This window comes from Anopheles funestus, chromosome 3RL (genome assembly GCF_943734845.2).
Source record: "Anopheles funestus chromosome 3RL, idAnoFuneDA-416_04, whole genome shotgun sequence".
Taxonomy (NCBI): Eukaryota; Metazoa; Arthropoda; class Insecta; order Diptera; family Culicidae; genus Anopheles; species Anopheles funestus.
Genome location: NC_064599.1, coordinates 20510001 through 20536295, shown reverse-complemented (window position 1 = coordinate 20536295; position 26295 = coordinate 20510001). Strand labels below are relative to the sequence as shown.

The 26295-nt window shown below is 38.9% G+C and overlaps 1 protein-coding gene across 6 annotated transcripts in view; it reads left to right on the top strand.

The window, feature by feature from the left end:
* Positions 1-1032: 1032 nt before the first annotated feature.
* The window catches only part of LOC125772232 (potassium voltage-gated channel subfamily H member 8), a 45006-nt gene continuing 19743 nt past the window's right edge, over positions 1033-26295 (top strand). For 2 of the 6 annotated variants that reach the window (XM_049443708.1, XM_049443702.1), the window contains exons 1-5: positions 1033-3871; positions 17167-17314; positions 19935-20045; positions 20179-20298; positions 21904-22041. In XM_049443708.1, coding sequence (XP_049299665.1) covers positions 17239-17314; positions 19935-20045; positions 20179-20298; positions 21904-22041 — 445 coding nt within the window. In that variant the 5' untranslated portion in view covers positions 1033-3871; positions 17167-17238. The remainder of the gene's footprint in view (positions 3872-17166; positions 17315-19934; positions 20046-20178; positions 20299-21903; positions 22042-26295) is intronic. The other 4 variants (XM_049443707.1, XM_049443706.1, XM_049443704.1 and 1 more) reach the window with 4 other exon arrangements.

The following is a 26295-nucleotide window of genomic DNA, read 5'->3' as shown; positions in this document are numbered from 1 at the left end:
TATTTTCAACACCCCTCTCTCCCTTCCTTCCCCCTTCATTCCTCAAAACATCGCACCCCAATGAAAGCTTTGTTTGTTTGCTTTGGTTAGGTGCTTTTGTTTAGCATTCCAAATGATGATCATCCCCTCCCCTTCCACCCGCCACCCCCTTTCCTCCGTCGTGTGTGTGGGTAAAATGTTTTAATCGATGCTTCAAATCTCCTACTATTTTTTTTCTTCTCTTTTTTAGGAGCTTTTTCTACACGCTTCACCTTCATCTCTAGCAGGACGAAACCATTTGTTAGCTCGCAGGAACGTCGGGAACGCAAGGTCACAAATACACAGTTGGTCGTAGTTCGTTTGTTTTACCCCCCCCTCAGCGTAAAGCACCACGTTATCAGCAGGGGGTTGCATTTAGTTGCCTATTTTTGCCTCTGCATGTGTGCCAGAAACATTTGGCAAAAGCGAGAAAAAAAAGCGCGCGCCCGCCAGGGGGAAGCCTTTATCAAGTAGATGATTTTGTGGCGCGCAACGTAAAGTGTGGAGTTCCGGATTTTCCTGGATAGCTCTTTCCCACATTCCGCAGTCGTACCACGAATTTTCTCCAAACCGGTGCGAGAAATCAGCCACATGCTGCCCCAGCCATGTCACTGAATTGTGCCGCTCGGTAGTGTGAAATTCGTCAACTTCCGCACAGCACATTTGCCTGCAACTGCCTACCCAAGAGTAAGTCCGAAATCTTTTCGAGGAATCCTTGCAATGCAAAAACGTCCCGCGTCCCGTACCGGGATGCTATGGTGAAAGACGTTCCCATCAGGGGGCGAAGTAGATCATCGCCATCGTAAAACGGGTTTGCGAAAGTGACGAACGACTTTCGACCGAACTCATCGACGGTTCCGGCGAACTGGTTTCGGTTTCGGGAATGGTACGTACTGAACGGTCGTGTTCGTACGCTCGCATCATCGCTTCCTGTTGCGCATGTCCGCTAGTGAGCAGCGAAGCAGACGGAACCCCGAACCTGATTTTTGCTGTTGGAAGCCATACTCTTGCCCAGGGCAACAGTTTGTTGAATCGGTTCATTCCGCGCTGATCCAATCGTTGGTCCGGTTCGCTTTCCGAGGGGGTTGTTTGCGTTCTTGTACCGTGCGGATTTCCACCGATCGTTTGCAGTTCTGCAAAAGCGCTGGGGCACACGGTGGCGAATTCCTTCGCTCAGCACCTCAGCACACAGATTCCGGTCACATGTAGCCAGTGTGTCGGGTCGGCCCTGGGAAGGCTGTAACGCGTCGAACCTGTTTACGAACCCAGCGTGTATTATCCCTCCGTCAATTACGTCCCCAGAGGGAAACCCCCAGCTACTTGGCGCGTGCACGACCTATCTCGACCAGTCTCGACGATCCCTGTGTACGGGTAGGCCTTTTTGGGGTTTTCGCTTTTCCAAACGCAACTCTGGATCTTTGAAGCACACCGATTGGGAACGGCCAAAAAGGCGGCAGGAAGTTAGTGAAAATGTCCACAGTGAACTGAGACATTGGTGGTGTTTTAGCCGAAGGGGAATTAAATCTCCAACCAAGCAGAAGTGGCAGCAGCAGCAGCAGCAGCACCACGAGAGAAGCCATGTGGCTTTTCTAATGAAGTTTGTTTAGCGATTTTTGTGAATTAATGCGTGTGTGTGTGTGTGTGTGTGTTGAGGATAAAGGAAGAAATGTGTCTTTCAGTTTCCAGTTTATAGCGGAAGCCAAACAAGAAATCGAAAAAAAAGTTCCTCGGAAACCATCTTTTCCGGAAGATTGTTAAGCGCATTTTCCAGCAGGACACGTGCGATGATGGTTACCGTTTGTTCGTTGATTAATGCTTTCAGCGTAACAAAGCAAACTACCAACACGCTCACCATTCTCGTCTGCACTGAAAAGAACCGTTTTTCGGGGGGATGTTGTAGTGATGTTCAGATTAGTTTGAAGAGTTCTGGCTGACTTCCTACCAACTTCTTTGGAGCAACACAAATAGGGATTGTTTGCGTTGGTTGGGCTTTCTAGAGGATTAATTTCTATGGCGTGTGATAAAAAGTGCAGTTTCGATGCATTTCTTAGTGTTGATCTTCGCGATATTGAAGAAATGGAAAATTCTTGAATTAAGTAATTGGGTTTTTTCCTTCTTTTTGGCCCAATTACTGTACCGGAAATGGAAATCTTTTAAAGATCTTTACTTTGGCAGCAAAAAAATTCTCCTCCTTTTTCCATAATACAAAACTGGTGCATCCTCTGCATCGGGGGGTCGAACCCAGTCAAACCAGCTGCATCTTCGTTCGGCTTGTTGATTGACGGTAACGGTTTGAAAGGAAGACGTAAGAATGAAGATGATGCACGTTCGAAACCCCTTTTTTTTCATGAGACCAACCAACTAACGTTTCGGCATAAAAGCGAAACTGAAGGAAAAAGCTCCCGCGAAAAAAAATCTTAGAAAGAAAAATTGGATAAAGGGAAGGGAAATGCAAAAAAAAAGCTGGAAAATACATATTTTCAAAGACCTGGTTGCTAAGCGAAATAAAAGACGGCTATCCCACAATCTCCCGCTGATCCACGCACACACACACACACACACACACACACACACACACAGAGGGTGAGCAACACGGTGAACAGTGAACCCGAAAGCGCCATGTGATATAGTGCAGTGAAACGCGTGACGAGAGGACAGGGCGATGTGGGTTGCGCGCGTGTGTGTGTGTGAGAAAGGGGGGAAACTGTGAGTGTGTTGCGAGTGTTTTAAAATATACATAAGGTGAACTGTTTGCCGTTGGCTGCTTCCCTTCCTTTCCACCCTTATTATCCCACTTTCGCAAAACCCCTTTTTCTTTGGAAACCCTGGAAACTCTTCTCCCTTTCGACCAAGGCCAGCTGGTTTTGTGTGTGTGGAGATGCTGCGAGTGCAGTGAGTGGTGGTAATGGGTGGAAAATGTGTGTGTGTGTGTGTTACATGGGGAAAGAAAATCAGCTCAAGTATAAATAGTGCAAAAAAGAAAGTGCCGCCAGCGGATGTGCAAGCCCCAGTGGCGTACAGTGTGTGACTCTAGGGAAGTTTAGAGCGGTGGCGTAAGGTTCAGACGAAGGAAATGACAGCTTTTATCCGTGTGTTTGTGCGTGGTGTATGTGTGTGTAGTTGATAGAGACGCTATCTATTCACCTGTAATCGCTTTCTCCTCGGACGTTCGGAGGGATCGTTTTCAGTGAAAGCAATTTTTCACTTCATTTCCCACACTCATATTACCCTTCCTTCGAATGCCTTTTTATTGGGTCTTGCAATTCCCAGGCAAGAGTGCACTTTTACGCGGCACCCCGTTTCGAAAGACTTAATCCTTGTCGTCGGGTCGAATGCACCACACACCTCCTTAAAGTATTTCAACCTTCCCACTCGTTCACAAAGATCACAAACCGTTCTGAGTGGGTTTTCACCGCTAGAAAACTGACCTTGCTCTCGTTGTTGTTCTTTCTTTTGATGCCATCGTCTTACGGCTCTTACTCACTTGCTTGTTTTCTTGTTGCCCTTTCGTCCTTTCCATTCATTAGAGCTGACCCAGTGCGTGCGTAACGTTATTCTCTCCCTTTCCTCCACCCCGCCCCAACAGTTGTTCGTGTCGTGATCGTGATTGTCCGATCCGAAAGTGTTCGCGTTACCTGAAACATTATCATCACGCGAACGGAGGATTTTTTGTTTGTTTGTTAAATCGGTCAACAGCATCATTCAGCCGTATCAGCCCTTTTCGCCCTGGTCTGGTGTACGCTACTGCCGGCAAGGATGCAAAGATCCGTGTGATTTCCTGCAGCTTTCCCGCCTTTCACACGTTCACCTTTACCCGCCCCATCCATCCCCAGTGAGGGGGCAAACGCAGCAGGTGAGTGTGGCAATTTTCTGATTGACTTCGCCGTTTACTTTCCCTTCCAAGGCGGGCAGTGAAAAGCCAACCGCACCTTCGTTCGTTCCTTTCCGTCTTCTGTTTGCCCTTCGTTTTTTGCGATATGCCGTGTGCCTTTTGCTAATGCTTGTTAGATCAGTTGATTTTCCACCGGTTCCGGGCTGCGCTTCGCTGCTTGCCCGAGTCAAGGAAAGGACAAAACATGTTGAGAGGAAAGAAAACTAAACTAAAAAAACCGCCCCCGGTTTACTGGGGACTTGGGTCCGTTTGGTAATATTTTACTCGACCCCGGTTGAAATCCGTTGTAATCCAGTTTTAATGGAGCAGGCAACTTTTATGGTCCAAACGAGGAGACCTGATACAGAGCTTTTGCAATCACATGCTATCGGAATCCGGGATGGGTGTACTGGATTTTTTTTTGTTACAGTACAAAACCCTAAAATACAAATCGAAAAAAATTATAAACAAATTGAATGGAAAAAAACACGAAATATTTCGTACGACGAATGCACAGTGGACAGAGGGCGAACAAATGTTGGGATAAAATTATGGTTTGAAATAAGTTTTTATTGTTTAGCATTAATTGGGATAATAGCATTGGTTTTATGTTTTGCTCTGAACTACAACACCTGGTAGTGCGTAGGAAAAAAGGCATTTTAGGATGTTTCAGCGAGTTCGCACTCGTCAATTGACTTTGCAGAGTGAAAGCAGTTCTTATTCTTAAAATAATGCTGACAAACCTTTTAATTAAATGAGGCACTTTTGCATGAAAATGTTGTTAATGTTAAAGTTGTTGTTGATGTTAATACAAAAAAAAGTTAATACAAAAGCACAACCAACTTACTATTATTATTCCGCCTAATGTTTTTCAAAAAATATTTTTGATGGAGGCGCCTGGTGTTTCATTATTTTCCTCAAAGTAATATTTTACTCACATTTCCGGTTCATCAATATCGATGTTTTAAATATACTTGAACCGAACTTTTAAACAATTTTTAATTAAAATTCTCAACAATTTTGATTAAGTTGTGTAGAGAGATCGATTAATACAATTTTCATGGAGACGCCTGGTGCCTGGTGAATATGGCTGAACAGAGTATTGATCTGGAAAACCTTCAATTATTTCGTTTTATTTAGGATAAATAAGGAAAGGATTATTTTGTTTTATTTATGGACAGGAATGATGTGAACTGTACCATCATTTAATATTACGTTTTTATTAACCGTGTTGCATGACATTAAATTTTATTTTTAATTTTTAATTTGTGACAGTTATGTGCAGATACATTTTTATCTATTTTTTTTTATTTCTGCATTTTTGATTAAAACTCATTTAAACTTATGTTTACTATCTTGAAAAACAGAAAATAAAAACTAATGTAAGGTACAGAAAAAATCAATAAACGGGTACGTAAAGTTAGAACGGTTTTCAGCAGGGCAGAGCGGTCGGCCAAGTTGGCGTGTGATTAGGAATGTGTTCCAATTGCTAGATTCAAATAGCGGAAGCAGGTCCCACCCCAATTGAAGTGAAGCTTACGGAACGAATCGAAATGAGTTTTTCGTCCAAACGTCACCCGCCACCCGATGCCAGCCCAACAAAACGGAGAAGCGACCCGGTTCCGTTGGGCTTTTGGGGGAAAGCATTCGATTTTTCATCACCCTTCGGGCGTCGTAAAACCCAGTCATCAGGCCGTAGTACGATTTGTTGATCTGTTTTTTTTTTTGTGGGGAGGAGTGGCCGGTGGAAAGTGCGGTTTGACCTAGGCGTACCATTTCTGTTATAAAGAATCCCAGATGATCAACCGGGATGAGTGGGTGGGTGAGGGGAAGAGGGAGAGTTGGGGGATGAGTATGATATTTCTTTCCTCTTGGTGCACCCAACTAGCTGGGATAGAAGCTGTCAGACGTGATATCAACCGCCACCGGTCGTCCCTTTTTCGACAGCTCAAGAAGAAGATGATTTAGATTAGGCAAAGAAGAAGAATTACGGAAAAGGAAAAAGCTTTTAACCTTAAAAGAAAAACCTCCCCCTCCCCCGGGCACACCGCTACTCGTTTGGTGCGGACAGATGAAACGTTTTGTTGTTGTTGTTTTTTCTTCTTCTTCGCTGGCCACCATAAGCGCAAAAGGCACGTACCCACCCGTACCAAAGAGGGTTTGCCCGAGCTGTTTGGTTGCTTAACTTCGATGCGGGATAATTTTCACGAACCACGACGCAGCCGGAACCACGGCGTAATGGTTTGGGAAATCGAGTGAGCTCGTCCGTCTGGGTTCTGTAAGCTGGCAGCAACAGCCGCACACGGGACTCGACCGCAGCGGAGAGAAAGAAAAAAGTTGTTCCATTACAGGGAATTCCAGCTCGGCTATAAATTTGATTCGTGGCAAAGTTTCCATCCAACAGGTGGTTCAATATTGCCGAAAAACCGGAAAGTTTAAAGTTATGTTCCGTTCGTGAAGGCGTTTCTTTCCTTTTGATTTTGTGCGCGTGTGTGTGTGTTTTGGGGTGATTTTTTCGTGGTGTGTCACTTTTTTTTTGCAAAAGGGAAGTTTGATAATATCATTGAATCGACTTAACGAGCACAATTTAGACGTTTTATTGTCTTGGCTGGCCCTTTTACGAAACGATCCTTATGGATGCTTTTCATACTGTGATAATGGGAATAGATGATTTTTGAAGTATATAAAATTTTACCGTTGACTCGACACGATTAAATGTGTGTGTGTTTCGAACAAATTGTTTTTGGTAGAAAAAAGATTTTTCAATCACGATTAAATGTGGTTTTGTATTTTTTGTCGTTGTCCTACCTTTTTTTGTTCTCTCTCATCTTCCTCATTTGCCATAGTGTTGGATTAGACTTTCAGTTTTTGTCTGTTTTTTTTTGTTTCTTTTTCTTTCTTCATCACAGTAAAATGAAGATTGATTCTTGAGCATGCTTGTTAGTTGATTGCAAAAGTTTCTCGTTGCGATCAAAATTTACGATCTTTTTGCTCTACATTTCCAAGCGGTATTCGTCTACACCCTCGAGAAGGTTTTGCTTCGAAAGACACGGTAAAGTGCATACAGCATGCGTCGGATGCACAAGGGTTAAGCAACAACTGAAGAATGTTGAACGAAAAGACACCGATTCCATACGGTACGTTGATTAGCGTGTTCCGGTCACAGGTTACGTGCTTCGGACTTTTTGTTATTTAATTTTTTTTACGCTTGCTCTCCGTGTGGCAAGTGTGTTCAATCTAGATTGAATGAAATATTCGATAATATGGAAGCAATCTCGAAAATGTGGGCAAGCTTTACTGTGCTACACTCCGGTGCAGGAGAGTAAAACTTATTTGCTGATGCTTCTCACCGGTCCTCACCGACCGTTTCTGTGGTTTGCGTGTACATCCGTTGAAAGTTGAATAAAACTTTTACCTTGCGCAAACGGAGAAGTTTCGATATATTGACAAGCGCGATTCCAACAGTGGTGGAACGATACACTCGATACACAGACAGTCGAAGGAAATGGATGTTAGTTTTTATATACCATGCAATCCAATCTACAGGAGCAGAAGATAAGCGTCAGAGAGAGAAAGAAAAAAAGAAATCTTCCACGATTGTACACACCAAAAGGGTATGGAGCATTTATTATCCCTTCTTTTGTAAGTGAAATACAATTCGGAACATTCCCGCAAACATATGACGCTCGAGTAAAATGGGTACGGAATGATTTGTTACGGTAGCTTAAAATGGAAGATAATTCCTTCGGCTATTGGGTTCGTTTTTCGATAAATACATGGTGAATCAATTAAGTTTAGGTGTTGTTTAAGGTGCCCAATAGAGAAGGTGATCTTTATCTGCGGGAACTGTGGCTATTGAAAAGGCCTCGATGTTACTTCATCGTTGTTAAAAGAATTATTTTGATATACGAATACATATTTAATGTTACCTGAAAAACTCTTCGAGACAAACTCACCGGCAACGTTTACATTTAATTAAATTAACTGACCAAGATGGCTACTAATTCATTCGGGTTCATTCGCGAAGCATCGTTTGCATTACCTCGTCACTACATGCTTAGCAATTGTCGCGTTTGCGATGCCTTATAGCCTGATATAACCTTAGGATATTTTCAAATTTATATAATTTTTTTTTCTTTTTTTTCTTTTTTAATTTAAAGCATTATTTGAGTGAGAAGAAACTTATTTCAACAAATTCGCATTAAAACATATCAATTTATACAATTTGCTAAGTTTCCCCAAAAACAAAGTTAAGGCAATACAGCCTTAGGAGATTGGCAAATTAATAAATTTTTTTTTGGGAAATGTCTACGAGATGAATTTTTTTTCGAATTAACAGCCATTCTTCTGTTTTATAAATAGTATTCACATTCACAATAATTTTATACTACACGTACGTACTTTAAAAATAAAAAGGCAATAAGTGTTCATTACAGAAAACTGTCATGGCGTCAAGTCGCGCTTCGAATAGCGATTTTTCGCTGAAAATACACGTATAGCGATTTTTCGCATTTTTTTTACATGGAGTTTTGCAAAAATTTTCTGAATCGCGTTCGCAAACGCGACAATTGCTAAGCGTTTAGTGACTGGGTAACATTCTTCATTACTTTTAAAGATATAAATCATCTTCCCATGTTTATTCCACTCCTGAATACGGAAACGCTTCAATAAACAGGCGTATCGTACTGTTATAATAAGAAGCAAATTTAAGTATCGCAGCGGAGATAGGAGTTAATAAATTAATTGTGATTTTAACGGGCGGGTGAATCGAAACGCCATCAATCAAAATATACGAACTGTGCTCATGTATTCATCTTCGAATTAGGCAACGTACAGACACTGCGTCCCATTTTGCAAAGCCTTGTTTGCTGACAATATTAATTTATTTTCGATGTCCAATATTTGATGACTCTAAGAAAGATAAGTAAGCAATTTTAAGCTGTTAAACTAAAACATTTATTAATAATATTTTAGATAACTTTAGTGTATGGAATAGTGTTGTGCTTAATTGATTCATTCATATGAATCTTTAGCAAAGAGTCTCTCAAATCATCAGTCGAAAATATTAATTAATCCTCAAAGATTAGGAAATAGATTCAGAAACATCTCAGGAATTATTTACGTATTTTTCTTCAAAAAACTTAAACTGTTCTTATGCAGATTCGTGTTCGATGGGAATCGCTACCACATCTTGCTGCCTCAAATCTGTGAATACTTTGAAAAAGGCTAGGAGAATTTTTGTTGTTTTTAATTCTGAAAATGTTAATTAATTTTGAATGTCAAATACTGTTAAACCTACGAGAGTGAATTCACTTCCTTCAATTAACTAATTCTATCGCATTTCACTAGGGCTTTCATTAATCATATTTAAATTGAATGGAAACTCGAAATTATTGGATCTTTATTCGAAGATCGTTTATTATCTTCAATTGTTACGAGAATCAGTCAAGGAACTGTTGAAGTTTCCTCTCAAGTTCTTTTGCCATTAATTTTGCCTGTTGTTTTCAGATAAGACAAGCATCTCAATGTTAGTTTTAAAGGTCGATAGAACAATGCAATATCTATTGTTTCGTCCCTAAAGCTACTGTTCCGTTCTACCCTAAAAACCCGTAAATAAATAAAAAACACTTTCATCATCAAACTGCTCAGAAGCCTCTTAAGTATGGTAGGCAAAAATAACAACTCGATAAAAATAGTACCCAACACTGGCGATAAATCTCTCAACTACTTCCCGACCAACAGCTCATGGCCAAACAGCTACTGTTTCGACCCAGGGGTAGGGGCTTACGGTTAGATGCACCTGCGAGTAAGAACGGTCAACTAGAATCGGAAATGAGTGATAAATTGACTAATGCGATGAAAGCTACCCCAGTCAGCGGCGCACTCACTGTAAGGGCCGTGGTTCAACCGCCGGTCTGAGGCATCTGTTCAGAGAAAACCTCCCAAGTGCTGGGAGTTGTATCTTTGAGTAGTTAATTTAATTTGCACGGCAAGGAGGAAATGAGTGCCTTCCGCCATTCCTGTTGGTGGAAGGTACGTTCGCCGAGCGTTAAAGCTCTGTGCAGTGCAAACTTCACCGTCTCCTGGTCGGCTTTTGCAGCGCTGGTAAAGACCGCAGACCGCACAACTCGTACTCGTCGGATCGCTACCGTGTCATTTGGATGGAAACTGTTTTTCCTGCTATAACACTGTACAGTTCCGCATTCCGCCATCACGCTTTGGGGTCCAAGGGGTCTACTTGTGTTGTTGGATGTTGCATCTTCACAATCACACTGCCCGGGAAATGGATTGTACACCCCGGAGAGGAGAAATTTATTCATAGGATTTTCGAGTGAAAAAAAAGATACTTCATATTGTGCGGGGAAAATATTGAACACGTAGCGCAACGTGACCTAGTGCTGAACATACATTTCGAGTAGTAGAATTCTTCCGAGCGGTGTTTTTTTGGCTACAGCGACAAACATTGCAAGTGTACGCGAGTGAGTCCGTTCCATTTGCGATGTTGAAGATGTCTTTTGCTATGCAAAGCAGTATTGAGGTTAAGCCAGCTTAATTGAGCTACGAACTGAGCAGAAAGCTACGCTGTTGCATCTATGCACGATTGATGTAGGACTCATCTTGTATGCGAATGGTAGAAACTTGACAAGGTTTAGCTTTTTGCTCTTGCAAACTAAAACGAAAGTTTGAACCATAAGCTGTTTCAACCATTCAGAGGCATATCTTTGAAGTTTTCTCTAGCGAGTTTCCAAAACAAATATTTCAATTTTTTTTCTCTATAGCTTAACATACTTTTGAGATAAATTTCTGAATTTGTAAATAGATGATTTAATTACAGGAAAAGGAAAACCACAACTTCTTCTATCAGATCCAATATCTAACCGCTGTTAAATTAATTTTGAAAGTCTCCAGTTCATCGTTCGGTTCAGCAATTTGAAGAGGTCCAAATCATTGCCGCTAATGTCCTGAACCAGCAATTTGAATTCCCAAATTGATTGAATTTCTTCCAACTAGGTATGAAGAAATTCGATCCTCTCATTGTAAAGAAAACGGAGAAAATCATTAAAAAGTTTATATACATAAAAATGAGAAAGTTATAATTCGATGTTGAATAGAATTTAAACTAAAAAAATAATAGAATAATACGACTTTGTATTCGTATTTCAATATTATTTAATTACTTAACTTAATTCAATGTTTTCTAGGACTCGGATATTATTTAGCTAAATATCTACTGCCGAAGGAGGCGCCTGGTGTTTCACTGAAAATGTTCAACATGTAATTGAGAAAAGCGTTTCTTACTTCTTCTTTTTCATCTTCTTGCTCGGTTAGAATGGTCTGGCCGTATCAAGGCTTATTTTACCACGTAACAGAATAGTCAGTCCATGCTACGGGGAGACGGTCCGGATAGGATTTGAACCCCAGTCCTGTCGTGTGGGCCGGCGCCGTTTATCACATGCACCACCGGGTCGCCCCTAAAACGTTTCTTACGATATATTTGCAATAATTCAATAATTTTGGGGCAAACACTAAATGATCTAGCAAATAAAATAAATGTTTAAAGAGGCATATTACTAAAAGAGAGAAAAAAAACGTAGCAATGTTCGACCGATAAAAGAAAATTGCTCATAAAACGAAGCGTTTTCTAAACACTTCCGAAGAAGTTGAACTGTAGTTTAACAAGAACAGATAACTTTTATTTGCGTATACATTTTGTAGTCCTCTGTGGAGCTAAATAGATGTAAAGCCACAGTCAAAGTCCAAAAGTATATTACAAACTCGAACAACACAACGAAACACAAATGTTTTTTCATAACCAAAATTCGTTTACTTTACAAAAATAAAAATGAAGTTCTCGTTTGACACATTGCATAAATTCGAACAAAAGAAAAAGCCGTTTCCAAACAATACTGAACAAAACGACTTCTAAGAAAATTCTACCAGCAACGATCGATTGTAATATTGTGTGGCCGCAAAATAGCAAACATGTCAGTGCTAATTTCATTTCGTCAACATTATTGTACCACGACATCAACGGCTGCCAAATGGGGCTTTATCCTTTTCAATGCATAAAGAAATAAATTAGACATTGGTGTTTTCTTTTTCACGTCAAAGAAAATTTAATGTAATTCCATGTATGGGAACCGGCGAGGAAAAGAGAATTCTGTGTAGCTTCAATTCTAATTCAGCTCGATTGAAATTGTTCAGTATTGGCCAACAAAAAAAAGGAAAAGGAAAAAAGAAAGTCATTTTGTTAAGCGTAAACCTCTAAACGATGCCAAGAAAAGAAAATCCTCTTCCCTTTTTTTGCTAATGCCCAGCGCCACCATCATTTGTGTTGGCAATAGAACGGGCGGGTTTCGATATGTAACTTTTTCAATGGCAGCAGCATCATGATACCTGTTGAAAAAAAATCCGAAATAGAAACAGATACTATATATGGGAGATGCCCACCCACATGTGAAGACGTATGCAACACTTTTTTTTCTACAATTCCCGCCAGAAACGAGAAAACGCTGATAACGAACTTGCGCTGGGATGGAGAGAAGCGAAACGAGCGTAATCCAATTTACATTTTACGTATTTCGATTTCGTGTGACTACATTGCTTGACGAGAGGAAGCAAACGATCGCTTCAGGGGTTGCTTTTAAAGTTTGCGCAAAAATTGAACACTGTTTGTTGTGGGAACCGTTACTCAAAAGCTCTCTCAAGCCCAATATAACCCCTGTACGGGATGAAGCACAACTTAAGACAACACATCTAGTTCTAGACACATCAACTCCTATCCTAATGTCGGCATATCGATGGAGAGTGCTTGACGTAGCTGTAGCTTCGCAATTGCTCCGGGTGGCATCTCAGTTCGGGAACATGGGAACAGACAGGCGAACGATACGTTCGATATGTGTCAATCACCGTTTTGACACGTTGGTGATTGAATGTAATGAAAATTTGTGCGTGAATATTCGATGGCAGAGTAACTCATTGAGACTGTTTTGCGTACAGTAGAGCGTAATGTGGGCTATGTATATTCAAATTAATTTATAATGCGTTTCTTTTGTTGTGATGAACGTAATAATGATACCAAATTATTTAAATTTAGGTAAAATATTATTTCGATGCTTAATGTTGAAATAACAACTCAAAGGAAGATCTAAAAAATTATATATTGTACATAATTATTTAGAAAACACATATATTAACGTGTTTACTCACACTTCTTGAATTTTTCAAATATTCATGTTTTATGTAAAAAAATGATAAATTAAGATACTTTAATATAGCTTCTTCGTGAGATATATTTTTAGAAAATTTATGACCAAACGACGAAAGTTAACTAAAATGCAACTTCTTTCGTATACAAACGATATTTTAAATTGCTTTTCGGGCATACTTATTGATGTTTATTAGTTTTTCTAACAATTTTAATAACACACGGCAAGTGCATTCTTTCTCGACGGTATTCGATACAGTTATCCGAAGCAAATTATACACGACAATCGAAGCGAAAGCACATAAACTTAGACGATAGTGAAGTGTTGTTCCACACAAACATGGATTCTAAAAATGGCAGGAAAAAAACCTCCACCGTTGTAAAAATAATCATAATCTAACCTCAAGCCAACAGCGCCACATTCATCTCGTACCGGTTACCGGGCTTGTGCCCACCTGTTGCATCTATGTTTAATATTGTCCGCCAAACCCGTTCCGCTTTGCTGCCGTAAGGGGTAAAAAAACGACCCTGTTAAAAAGGGTTCCGATACGAGTGATTTCCTCTTTTAACCCATCAAGACAAGGTCGAAAGCACGTGGGATGGGGCTCGATGCTGAATGGTATATGCTGACAGCTGGGAAAAAAGCGGAAAAAACGATGGACACACACACACACACTTTACCAGCTCTTCATTCTTTATTTAATGATCGTTTTAACGTCTCGTCTGTTGTGATAAGGGGTTGGTTTCATCCACAGTTTCCCTTTTTGGGCAGCACCGTGGCTGTGGTCAGTGTAAACTGCCGCACGCTGATCGGTTGAGTAATTATTGCGTTGGAACGCTCACGGAACACTTTCTTCCATGAAGAGAAAATTCAAAATATTTGTATACTCGGTACAGAAAAAAGTGATGGCTTTTATGGTGCATGCAAATGGGAAGTAAAAAGAGAAGAATAACACTTCGTGTGCATTAGTGCTGATAATGGTGGATAACAATTCATCCAGCCAAAGGGACCGAGACAGAATTCTCGATGGACACGGGCAATATTATGATGGGTGCATCCGCACCTGAACAAGCGCAGTTCAAGTGCACTTTGTGGACAAGTTAAAATGGACACCTACTTTAATAGGGGGAGGAGAATGGACGCCGGAAGCTGTGTGTCGGTGGTAACATTGATCGTTAGGGTATGTCGATTGCAAACGTTGGACCAATAAAGAAGAAAAATTGGCATGGCATGTGAGGCTGACATGAGAATCGCATCACCGTTCCGGGAAATACGCACTGAACTGAGGCACAAATGGGCCCACACGGTGGGAAAATGTTTGTTTCGTAAGTCGTTCGCACAGCGTGAACCAACATAGAACAGTTTGATTATTTCCAATTCACGCCTTTCCCATGCAGCACGCACTCACCTACGGGTTTTTGAAGCGATGCGACCAAATCCGATCATCACTAAATGTTGTACAAGTTAGTGTAATGGCTTGCTAGAGAGGAGGGAATTTCTGGCAGGGGGAAGAGAAGAGAGAAGGGATGGCCGATGTGTAGGTGCTTGAACATTGTTTACACAATCAATATGCTGGCAATGGCACGGCATAAACAAAGTCAACCAGGTGAAAGGGCAGGTAGAAGATCGAATCATTTTCACTCCACCACTTTGCCCTGCGTCCTGCGTTATCTATGCATACTCTTAACCTATGGATCTAATGGAATGACGACGGTGACGAATACATGACTGGCATGGATTGAAAAGACACCATTCTAAGCCTTTATTTTGAGAAGAAGCTTATTTTTTTTGTTATTTTTATCACTTTACAAACATTCGTACGTAATTGATTCATACAAAATCAATAAAACAATTGTGGTTTAACTGACTTACAGTATTGATGACAGTAAGGTGAATATGATTTTGAAGGAGTAATTTACGTATTTAAAAAGGATAAAATTAATTTATTTACTGTAAAAAAATTGTTACCAAAAGTAAAAGAAAGAACTAAAGGAAATTTACCCCTCTTTCTTTTCTTTTTCTCTTTCTTACACTTTTTTTTCACTGAATGTTTCTCTCTTCATATTTTTCCTATTGCTCTTCCTCACTTTCTCTTCGTTTATTTTTTCCTTTGTTTTTCTATCGGTGTTTCTCTCTATCTTTCTCATTGGCCTTAACGATCTACTAACTAAGTCTTACTTTTCCCATTCGAAAATGAATATAAGATTTAATTCCCGTCCTTCCGGGTATTGTAACGACTACCAAATCAGGGTAACCATGGAATCGTTCGTAAATGGCACAGGCAAGGTGTAATTTTATCTCTTGAAGGACTCGCCGTTATTTGTTATATTATTTTCTTTGCTAATATAGATTTCTCTTTAGATGTTGAATTAATGCATCCAAATCGGAAGTATTACTTCTAATTGTATTAATACATTAGGCGAATAAAAAATAGCTAAAACAATGTTATATTATCTAGACCAGGAGGTTTATGTGGCTCTCTAATCTGGTTTCAAAGTTTTAAGCCAATAGCTTCATTATATCAAATGTTATGTGGCCCGCCAACCAGCTTTTGATTGTGATTGTGGCTTGATGCTCTAAAAGGATGCTCATCTTTGGTCTAGACAATTCTAAAACTTCTAAAAATCAATCAATCAACATAAGGTATAAGATTTAGTCTCTCTCTCTCTCTTCTTGGCTTTAACGACCTTACAGGTCACGCCGGCTATTTCTGGCTTACTAGACTTATTTTTACCGCGAAGCCGGATAGTCAGTCCTTGCTACGGGGGGACGGTCCGAATGGGATTTGAACCCGGTCCGGCCGTGTGGACTGGCGCCGTTTATCACATGCACCATCGGGCCGCCCCTTATAAGATTTAATCAATAGAATTAAATATTATTGTGAAAAATTAAACATTATTGTCCACTGTTTATTCTGTTCTTGGATTATTAAAAATGGACATCCACAAAAGCGATTTAAAATTTTAACTGGCAAACCCATGATGGCAAAATATGCAGGCTTCAATATTGAATGTCAATTCAACCTAAATGATGTATTTTTTTATTATCATAAACCTAAAAGTAAAATTTTAATTATTGTACTAAAAAAGTACTCATGTTGTCTGTCTGGTCTGAATATTTTAAAATGGTTTTCAAAACTATTTATTATTATTTCTTTTTTGATATTCACATGCCTGTAAAATGATTTACAAAATTTTCTCTTCCAAACACTTTTCCATTGGTGTTAATGCATTAGATACAGGAAGAGAAAAAAATGTGTACGTAAATTCCTGTATCAGTTCTGTTTGATATTCACATCAACAACGATAGCCGAACCGTTTGTTTGGTGTACGTTATCTAATCGTCTTTGGTGTCTGTCCGCGCCTGTGATAGTGATTAGTCACACTCAAGGGGAGGCGCAGATGTTATGGTTCATCCGATCGCTTAACCTCCCCACCCCCGGGAACTCGTGCCCCGATGTTTGGCCACTTTCACTTGCCCAATCCGATCCGATAGGTGTTTCGTATGGTGCTGCGCACGTTTGTCGCTGCTTGACGCCATCCGATGTACCATAAATATCGATGTTTCCTGGATGTCGATGTTTGCGCTTTGATAGGGCCGAGCGATAGTGTACACGCTGGGGTGCGTTGATTTGCCAAAGCTAACCCTCCTTTTTTCTAGTTTTCGTACAGTTGCACTGCACAGAGAAAAAAAATCTCCTTCCTTGCGTCTTTAGTAAATATCAAATCGAATTGATCGATTTACGCCGGTCTTTTACAAGTGTAGCACACGATTTCGTGTAAATTTGAGTTCAGTTCGTGCGGGAGTGAATTTTGTAAGTGGCGGAGTGTTTTGGTCCCCGGGTAAATATTTACTGAAAATCAGCATGCACCACGCGCGTATCGTTTACAATATTCACCTTCACCTGCCAACCATTAGTTCATTTTTTGCTGCATGCAATCCACCCGATGCTCATAGCAAAACAGTTTCCCGGTGTGGAAATGGGACTCGATTGTGTTTCTGGGTGTTTTTTTTCTTCTTCTCGCTTTCTAATTCTTTTCCCGCCTTACGCCACTTTTTGTTTTGCAGGTTCAGTGTGTGTGTGCCCCTAGCCCTACCATCCGGTCGTAAAGGAAGAACGCCAAACAAAACACCACCCAAATGCCGGCACGGAAGGGGCTCCTGGCGCCCCAGAACACGTTCCTCGATACCATCGCGACCCGCTTCGATGGGACACGTAAGTAGACAGTTTAATTAAGGTGGCATTAAAATTTTCCCGAAGTGACTTAAAAGTGCAAAAGGTGCGATGACAGAAAGTGTGTGTGTGTGTACTCGACTAATTTCATCACGCGCCTTGTCAAGGATCCAGAGGGAGAGAGAGAGAGACAAAGTGTTATATCACCATGAGGAAGAGTGTGTGCGTATGGGTGATTTTCCTTCAGGATGTTAGTCGTTTTTACTAAAATCGTCCGGAAAACAAAGAGGGTACGTACGGGAGAAAGTAGCAAACAGAGGAGACACAAGTGAAGCTAAAAACTTCTTTCATTTTTCTCACCCCGTGACCGGTTTTGTGGTTGCTGGTGTTTGAGGCCCCGGCTGGAGTTTCATGTCATGTTCATATTTTCACAATTGGTTCTACGAATGGCTTTTCATTTTCAAAAGGTAAAGGTAAACGCATGACTTCACGGAGCGTGGGAAACGGAACTCTTGGGCAGGGAATACCTGGGGGAAAATTAATTGAGTTCACATAAATGTGTGACTTTTCTTGAGCTCGTTTAGTTAGACGATTCTCTCGCTAAAGGGAAGGAAACGCGTGTGTATGACACACGTTTGGGGGGAAGAAAACTTCAGCTGGGCGATGAAAACTTTGGGTTTTTGTGTTGAAGGTATGGTTCGGATTTAATTGGGAGAAAATACAAGTACACATAGGTTAAATAAGGATAAGGTTTTCGAGGCCACGTCAACAAAACGGATTGAAATCGTAAAGCAACTGTTTAACCTTGAACTCTTAAATTAAGTCGTAAAATGAGCTTTTGGGTGGAGGAAGAATTTAATTTAGTTTCATAAATCTAAAAAAATTGGAATTCATTATAGTTATGCGAATAATTTAAAAGCATACACCGAAACACCACATATATAATTTGGTATTTAATCTCTTTTTGAGGTATCGTGCTGTAATGTGGAGCTCATTATCTCTCGATAAATGATTTTTCTGTTCCTTTTTTTTGAAGGAGGAAGAAATAAGACCATAAAGAATAGTGACCTTGTGCCCCGAAGCAAGTTCTACGATAAAGAAGAGGATGTTGATATTTATAACACAGACGCTTCATCCAGTTTTGTGTAGTGTCACGTCAGCTTAATGTCAGATTTATGGTTTCTTTTATTTATTGGTATCAATTGCTCTTCGAGAAGGAAGATAGTGCGCTATTCTTTATCTTTTGTTGGACCTGCAGTTCTAGTCTACCGTTGGTGAAACACATTCTGCGTCTTCGTGCTAGTGTTAGTATAAGTCTAACAATTTGTTCAGATTTTTATAACTATTTTCCCTTTCTCTTTTCGAAAAGAAAAAAAGAAGAATTATAATGAAATAGTATTCCTATTTCATGATATTATATGCTTAGGTTTAAAAGAAGAAAAAAAGAATAATGCAATATAAAAATATAAAACATTCAAATAGTATTAGCAAATTTATCTTCAAAGTATAAAAACGAAGAAAAGCAGGAAGAAACAAAAAGAACAAATTGATTATAAATAATTATATAAAAAATGGATAAGAGAAAGAGAGAATACCAAAATATTTGAGTAATAAATGAATTAAGGAACCAAAAACTGATGTCACTAGACATATGTATTATACACAAAATTGACTCAATGGCAGGAAAAATGTAAAAAGTGACATAAAATCAGCGTGTTGAACAGATGTACAACTTCAGAATAGAAATACACAATATAAATAAATATAGTTCCAATAACAAACGATATCGTGAATATTGAAAAAACTTTTCGCAATTCAGCTAAAAAAATCATTTCTCGATGGAGACATGAAGAATAAGTTCAACGTTTAGTGACGAACGCCATTGAGAAGTGATGTACGAAAAGTACTTTTTTGAGTATTTGTATTGCCGTTCACCTATAGAAATCATTGTTTCACATTCCAAACCAAGTTGTGTGGGTGATACTGTTAAGTTTTGTGGTATTATTGTTTGCCAGTGAAGTTGAAACATTTCAATCTACCGGGGAGTCGTTTGAACTTTCATTGTTATTGAGGGAAAGAATTCTTGATTTTTTTCATTGTTGGTTTACTGAAAATTGACGCATTCGGTGAGGTCTCATATATTTGGAACAACCGAATCGATTTCTTTATTAGCATTATCTTCATTCGATTTGATTTTAATCGAAAACAATAGGTTAACACAAAATTTTGACAAATGTCACCATATTACTACCGTTTCATTTGTACTGTTATTACTATTATGTACTATTATTGTCATAAAAGCTAAATTCAATTCCAATCATCCACATTATCAATACTTATCAATAATTCTTAAATTTTTAACCAGTTTCGTACGTCATAAATCATGATGATTATAAATCATCTTTAAAAGCATTAGATAGAAAAATGTCCTAATTCAATAATTTTAATAATACTTAAATATTATTTTATTACAAACATACATAGTACACAAATAGATACGTCTCACCCATGACAATGGCACTTAAACAAATAATAACATCACCTTGACATCTCATACGCAATAAAACAGAATATATTATAGAATGAAAGCACTTCATTTAATGTTTCTATATATGCGTATATGTGCGCGTGTTTTCTCTGCCCATCTTTTTCACACTTCCAGATTCCAACTTCGTATTAGGCAACGCACAAGTGAACGGGTATCCCATAGTGTACTGTTCCGATGGCTTCGTGGAGCTGTCGGGGTTTTCGCGCGCGCAAATTATGCAAAAAGGTAATAAAGTTGTGCATTATCTCACTTCGCCCTGCGGAATGCTATTGAGTCACGCGTCCTTCTGTCTGTGTACATGCAAACTCCCGGGTTTTTTTTCTCGTTTTTGGTTCGTCTTTTTCTGTGCCTCAACCAGGCTGTGCCTGCCGTTTTCTGTACGGTCCCGAGACGAAGGACGAACATAAAGGCATGATCGAAACGAGCCTGGACGGTAAATCGGAGCTAAAGCTGGAGGTCATCTTCTACAAGAAAAATGGTAAGTAACGGCCACATGGTCGTAAAACGTGGCACATTTATAAACCGCAGGCATGCAGGACGGGAAATATTGACGTTGGTTATCGCGCAATGTTTTTTCAAGCAGAATAACCGTTCCCGAAAAGCGTATGCGTTTCGAATCGTGAATCGGGGTTTGATTGTTCGTGTGCAATCGAAGCAGATTTAGTACAAAATCATCAAAAATTGAACCAAAAGGTTCTAAATTTACAACGGACAAAGACAGGAGCTTGGATGTTGATTACGGAAACAGAATGGAAAATAATTTTTATTTCCCTTTAAAGAGCAAAGCCTTGCCCCTTTCTGCGAATAATTATTGCCCTAAAAAGCTACATTTCTCATTAGAATTATATCATTCACTAGACTAAATTAAACTAAAGTACATGATGCTAAATGGTGTAGAATCATTCCCTCTTTTTCGCAGAATTAAATTAAAGGCATCATAGATATTCAAAGGTATGCCAATTTAAATGTGATTATCACCATCGTTTTATGCCAAGCACCGAGATAGATCATCCAGCAAAAAAGGACTCGCTCGCTGCCGTTGCGGTTTGACAACTTAATGTTTGAGCTTCTTTCACTGTCACTTAAGCATAACCGACACGCGTGTGCGTTGTCTGTTCATGCAAATATATATTTATTAACAACCATCTGCACCTGATTCGCGCTACTCAGCAATGTCAAATTAATAACTGTGAAAGACATTGCTCTCGGAAAGGCACCGACCAACACAATCAACCGACCGTACCACGCTAAAATGGGGACCACAAACTTTGGCGCTAACCGCGAAAGATGTTCGTTGAGCCTGGATACGGGAAAATCTAGAGCTAGGTCGTTATCCAACAAATAACCTGTAATTTTTTACTTTTGGGTTTAGCAGAATCGCTTTTTTTGCTTCGTTTTGTTTTGTCGATCCTCCAGTCTCTGCTTTCTTGCAAGGCAAAAGTTTACATCACAAGGCTACAAAACAGTAAAAGATGCTTCTTCCCATCTGGTACGAGCCGGTGAAGCATCACGTTACCGAGTGAATACGCGACAAAAGCTACTCGCAGCTGTGTTGTAGCACCATGATTTATGGGACAGACACCGGAACATCAAAACTTACGCTAATGAAATCCTGTCCAAAATCTTCACTGTCTGCACCCACAAAGTGTTTTCGCTTAAAAATGTTCAACCCAACATAATGGGGAACCCAAACCGATTTGCCGAAGCACACCGATGGAAAACTCCTCCGTAAAACCCACACGGCATTAGACATTTGATTGGGTGGAAAAAGGTGGACCGGTTTCTAGTGAATGAAATCGGTTGCCCGAATGTGCGAAAATCAGTGGCAGTGAAGATAGGGGAGAAATGATGTTTTTTTTTTGGTGCTTTTTTATCAACTACCCATCCCAGTGTACCTTTTCAAACGTTCTGTGGCGAAACTTTCCGCTCAGTGAAAGTTTACTCGTAATCGTTTTAATGAGTTATTATACCTTGTTATTGTTTAACATTTCATGTCCTTCCATCAACTTTTCATCCGCCTGTTTTTATTTGTCTCGTTCTTTTCTACTTTTTTCTCAATAAAAAAAAACAAAACAATCGATAGGTACGCCGTTTTGGTGCTTGCTCGATATTGTGCCAATCAAAAATGAGAAGCGAGAGGTGGTGCTGTTCCTGGCATCACACAAGGATGTCACGACGGCGAAAATGTCGGAGATGTCGATGTCGGACGAATGTGATAGCGGTAAGTAAAGCAATGTTGGATGTCGCTTCGCTCGCCTATCGTACCTTCGACCTCGCGAGCCGCTTCAGTATGTGTTTTCCACACTGTTTTTTAAATGCAATTTGTAAGCGTTCGATTCTTGTTCGTTTCGTGACTGTCTTTTTATATATCTGTCCGGTTTTCGATTTCTTGTGCTAATATTGAACGATAAAACAAACAAAAAAAAAAAGCAAAAGTCTTTCATGCTCCTTGTTCTCGTATCGGAACATCGTGAACAATTGTTATTTGACTAAGAAGGTATAAGAATGTTTTCTGTGCTCATTTACCTAATTAAGAATACTTTATAGTCGCATACACAACTGTTCTGACTGTTTTATAAACTCTTTACATAAACATATAGATCAAAGTTTAAGTAACAAACATGCATAGTGGATGGTCTTAAATTTTCAAAAAGCTCAACTAACATGTAATTTGAATGCAATTTTTAGAAGTTTTATCATTTGTTGTTTAAAAGTTCGTATTTTATTTTCGAGAAGAAGAGGATTTAGTTTTGAAATGATTGAAAATAATTTTGAATAGTAACACTTGACCTTTCTTATCGCCTGAATAATATTTTACATATAAATTATTTGTCAGTTTAAAACAACTGAAGTTAAAGTATGATTTTAGTATTAGTAATTTGTATAAAACAAAAATATCTAATAAACTATACTACAAACATTTACTTGCTCTGGTTACTGGCGATAGGGATTTTTGCTACATGAGTAAATTATGCATTTTTTAATCTACAAAAAAGTTATAAAATTAAACTTGTGCAATATTTAACATAAATGTTAAAATTACGATATTACTGGAAGGAACCTACGCCATTGGTACAGAAAGGTTGATCTGATTAAGTTCAGTACTAGATTATGTTTCAGTACTAAAACTAGTAGAAACATAAATTTCTGTAATGCACATCTTTCATTATATTAAACGCTTGGATAAAATTACGGTAACACATGAACAAATAGGTAATTAATTTTTCCAATCAAAAATCTTAAAACAGAAAAAATTAGAAGGATTGTTCCGTTGGTTTTTTCAAATATTAGTTTGATAAGATTTTTATAACAATGGATTTCATTCCCTCAAAACATTCTGCTGGAAACATTAACATAATCATTCCACGTGAATTTGAGCTTTCTTCGCCTGTACTGGTCGGGGTAGATGGCTTACGAAGACATTAATATGACTATAAGGCGAGTTAAAAGCGCTGTTCAATATGAGATTTATCTTACATCGCATTAAGCTTGTGATAATGGCGATTTGTTTATTATTATTCTACATGTGTTTCCCACGTAAATGGATATGTTTTAAAGCTCGTATGTACTGTACTTAGTCTAGAATTGCCTAGTGTAGTCATAGCTTCGTTCGTCTCGAAAAATATTAAGAGTGGAGAAAGTTTGACTATTTGAGCCTGTTTGAGTAAAAATTGAAAAATAAATGGATCAAATTTCGAACACAACAGATAAAAACACATAACAAATAAATTCAAAGTTTAATAATGAAAATTAAAACCAAAAAACCGAATCGATGGAGACGCCTGATACTTTGTAAATGACGCACAGTGGAACAAATTTCCGTTCTCTAACATTTGCAAATTGGCCTTTCAGCAAATATTAGCATGATATTAGAATCAAGTTTAACAGTTTTAAAAATGGGGCGGCTCGGTGGTGCATGTGATAAACGGCGCCAGTCCACACGGCCGGACCGAGTTCAAATCCCATCCGGACCGTCCCCCCGTAGCAAGGACTGACTATCCGGCTACGTGGTAAAAATAAGTCTAGTAAGCCAGAAATGGCCGGCGTGACCTGTAAGGTCGTTAAGCCAAGAAGAAGAAGTTTTAAAAATAAAGATTTTTCGGGTTCAAATCAACGATTCGTTATATTTGTTTCCTATATTCGTGTGTTTAGTACAGTTTCCCCACTTCATGTTAATCATCTGCAATTAGGGATTATTTATTGTGTACTAACACCACTGTGCCAAAATTGTTTTGAAAATATTTCCACATTAGGAAAAAGGGCAATCAGACGGCTGAACTATATCGATTAATACCTGATACGAGACACATGTTGTAGAGAAGCTGTGAATATAGCAGGAAATTGGCCATACATTGAGCGAGTTTTGTTTTGTTCCCTTTTACGAATGATGAATAATTGATCCATAAACACAAGCAACATTTCATTTAATCAACGAAACGTTAGGAAATCCAATTTCAAGCATAGTATCATTAAATATAACCAACGGTTTTAACAACAACTCATTTGATTTAATTGTATCACAATTAGGATATTTCATTCATATTATTCAAAGCACTGTGAGATAGATTATGTTTGAATAATTCTACTAACTTACTTTGAAGTGCATCAGCTCCGGTTGTTGTTGTTTTATTTCCCCTTTGGCAAGCAGGGTGAGAGGAAAAATCTCCAAAGGACTGATAGGTAACGAGATTTGTAGCACATACACACACGCAGTCTGTTTAATTTTCCCTCAGTAATTACTCACCAGCACGGTTTCCGGTTTCCCAATTTGATCCAGAAAACAGGGATGATGGTGGTGGTAGTGGTGGAAAAGCGATGGACGATCTCGTTCGGGGCTTAAACGATGCTCATTTATTCTTCGTTTCGACCGACTGCTTCACAAGCGCAAACCCATTTCCAGTTAACTCTCGAAGCGCTGGTGAACCCCGGATGCAATGCGAAACTGTCACACCCGTGTGTGCACGTGGAAATGGAATGGAAAATTTGCATTTACATGGCGGCGCGTATGATGTCTGATAGCAAATGCAGTAGTCATAACTAATATGACCTGCAAGATTCAAATGTGTGCAGTAACTTTTCAATGGTGACACAGTGATTGGATTACGGTTGTGTTGTAAAGTTACGGTTGTGCCGTTTAGCGTGGGGAGGTCAAACAAATGTTACCTAGCTGATTGTTTGGTGGTCGGAAAACATGGAGAAAAAATTGGTTAAATTCAATTATTGCAGGAGCCAAATGAAATAAAACTTTATTACGGTTATGATGGCAAACCGCTTTTTTCATGAGTTTTATTTAAAAAATATATATATAAAGGGATAATGGAAAAGTACATGTAAAGAGTTTCAAAGTTCACGTAGTCAAGTTGCAGGTAGAACTGAAATCCTTCCTTCTTTCTGGAACGTTTGAAAGCTAAAAATGATCGTTGAGATCTACTTAAACGCATTCCAATTCAACTTTTAAAAAATCCAGAAATTTTTCTATCTTTGCAGCTTTAATTTGAGTTTTTTCTATCAAAAGAAATAATTCTGATTACTGTATCAGATATCCATCCAAAAAGCCATCCATTTTATTGATTATTTATTTCCTGCCTGTCAAGAACTCAATTATCGAATTTTTGCTCACCAAAAAAAAAAAAAAATAGCTCAAGTATGTACCGTTTAATTACCTGCCGTAAAATAATTATTCGAAAACCAAATAAAAAACGTTATCCAGGATTAACACACTAACAGGTCCGGTCAGCCGTGTATAATTTCCTGTAAGTCTTACTTACAAATCCTTCGAGGAATCGAATTTTCAATTGTTTCACCGTATTGGGTCGAGCAAAAAACAAAAAAAACGGGATGTTGGGCTTGTAGATTAACGTTTTGAGAAGGTATACTTCTGTTATGTGAAAAAATATCTACAAAACAGGTTTCAGAGGGTAAATTTTGGGACAAGATTTTGGGCAAAAAAGGAAACAAAATAAAAAACAAATAGCATCAATTAAAAAATAACCCCACGTTGCTACTGTATGAGGTAGTTTTCAATTGCAATTTCGTACTCCTACTGGCTGCATGAATGTTACCTTAATAAATTGTTCTGGTTTTATATGTAACAGTTCATTACATACACACACACAAAAAAACTTTTTCTGTAGTTAGGTAATTTAAAAGTCGTGTTTCAATCATCGTTTGCTATCATCGTACATTGTATGTAGTGATATTTTTCTTCATTAAAGTATAGAATAAGGCTACATACATATCATTCAAACAATCCGGTACGTTTCCCCTTCAATAAAAAAAAAACAAACAAAAAACACAATCGGCGTAGTTAAAGGGCGTGTTCGTGTGTACGTTGGCAGTGTTTAAAGATTGATCTTTTAATTTTGTCCACTTGACGCGAAACGACAATTCGAACAAAACAAACAAAAGCACCCCCATTCGGTCAGTTTACCAAATTGAACCATTTCACGTCGATGTTTTATTCTCTTTTGCTCTT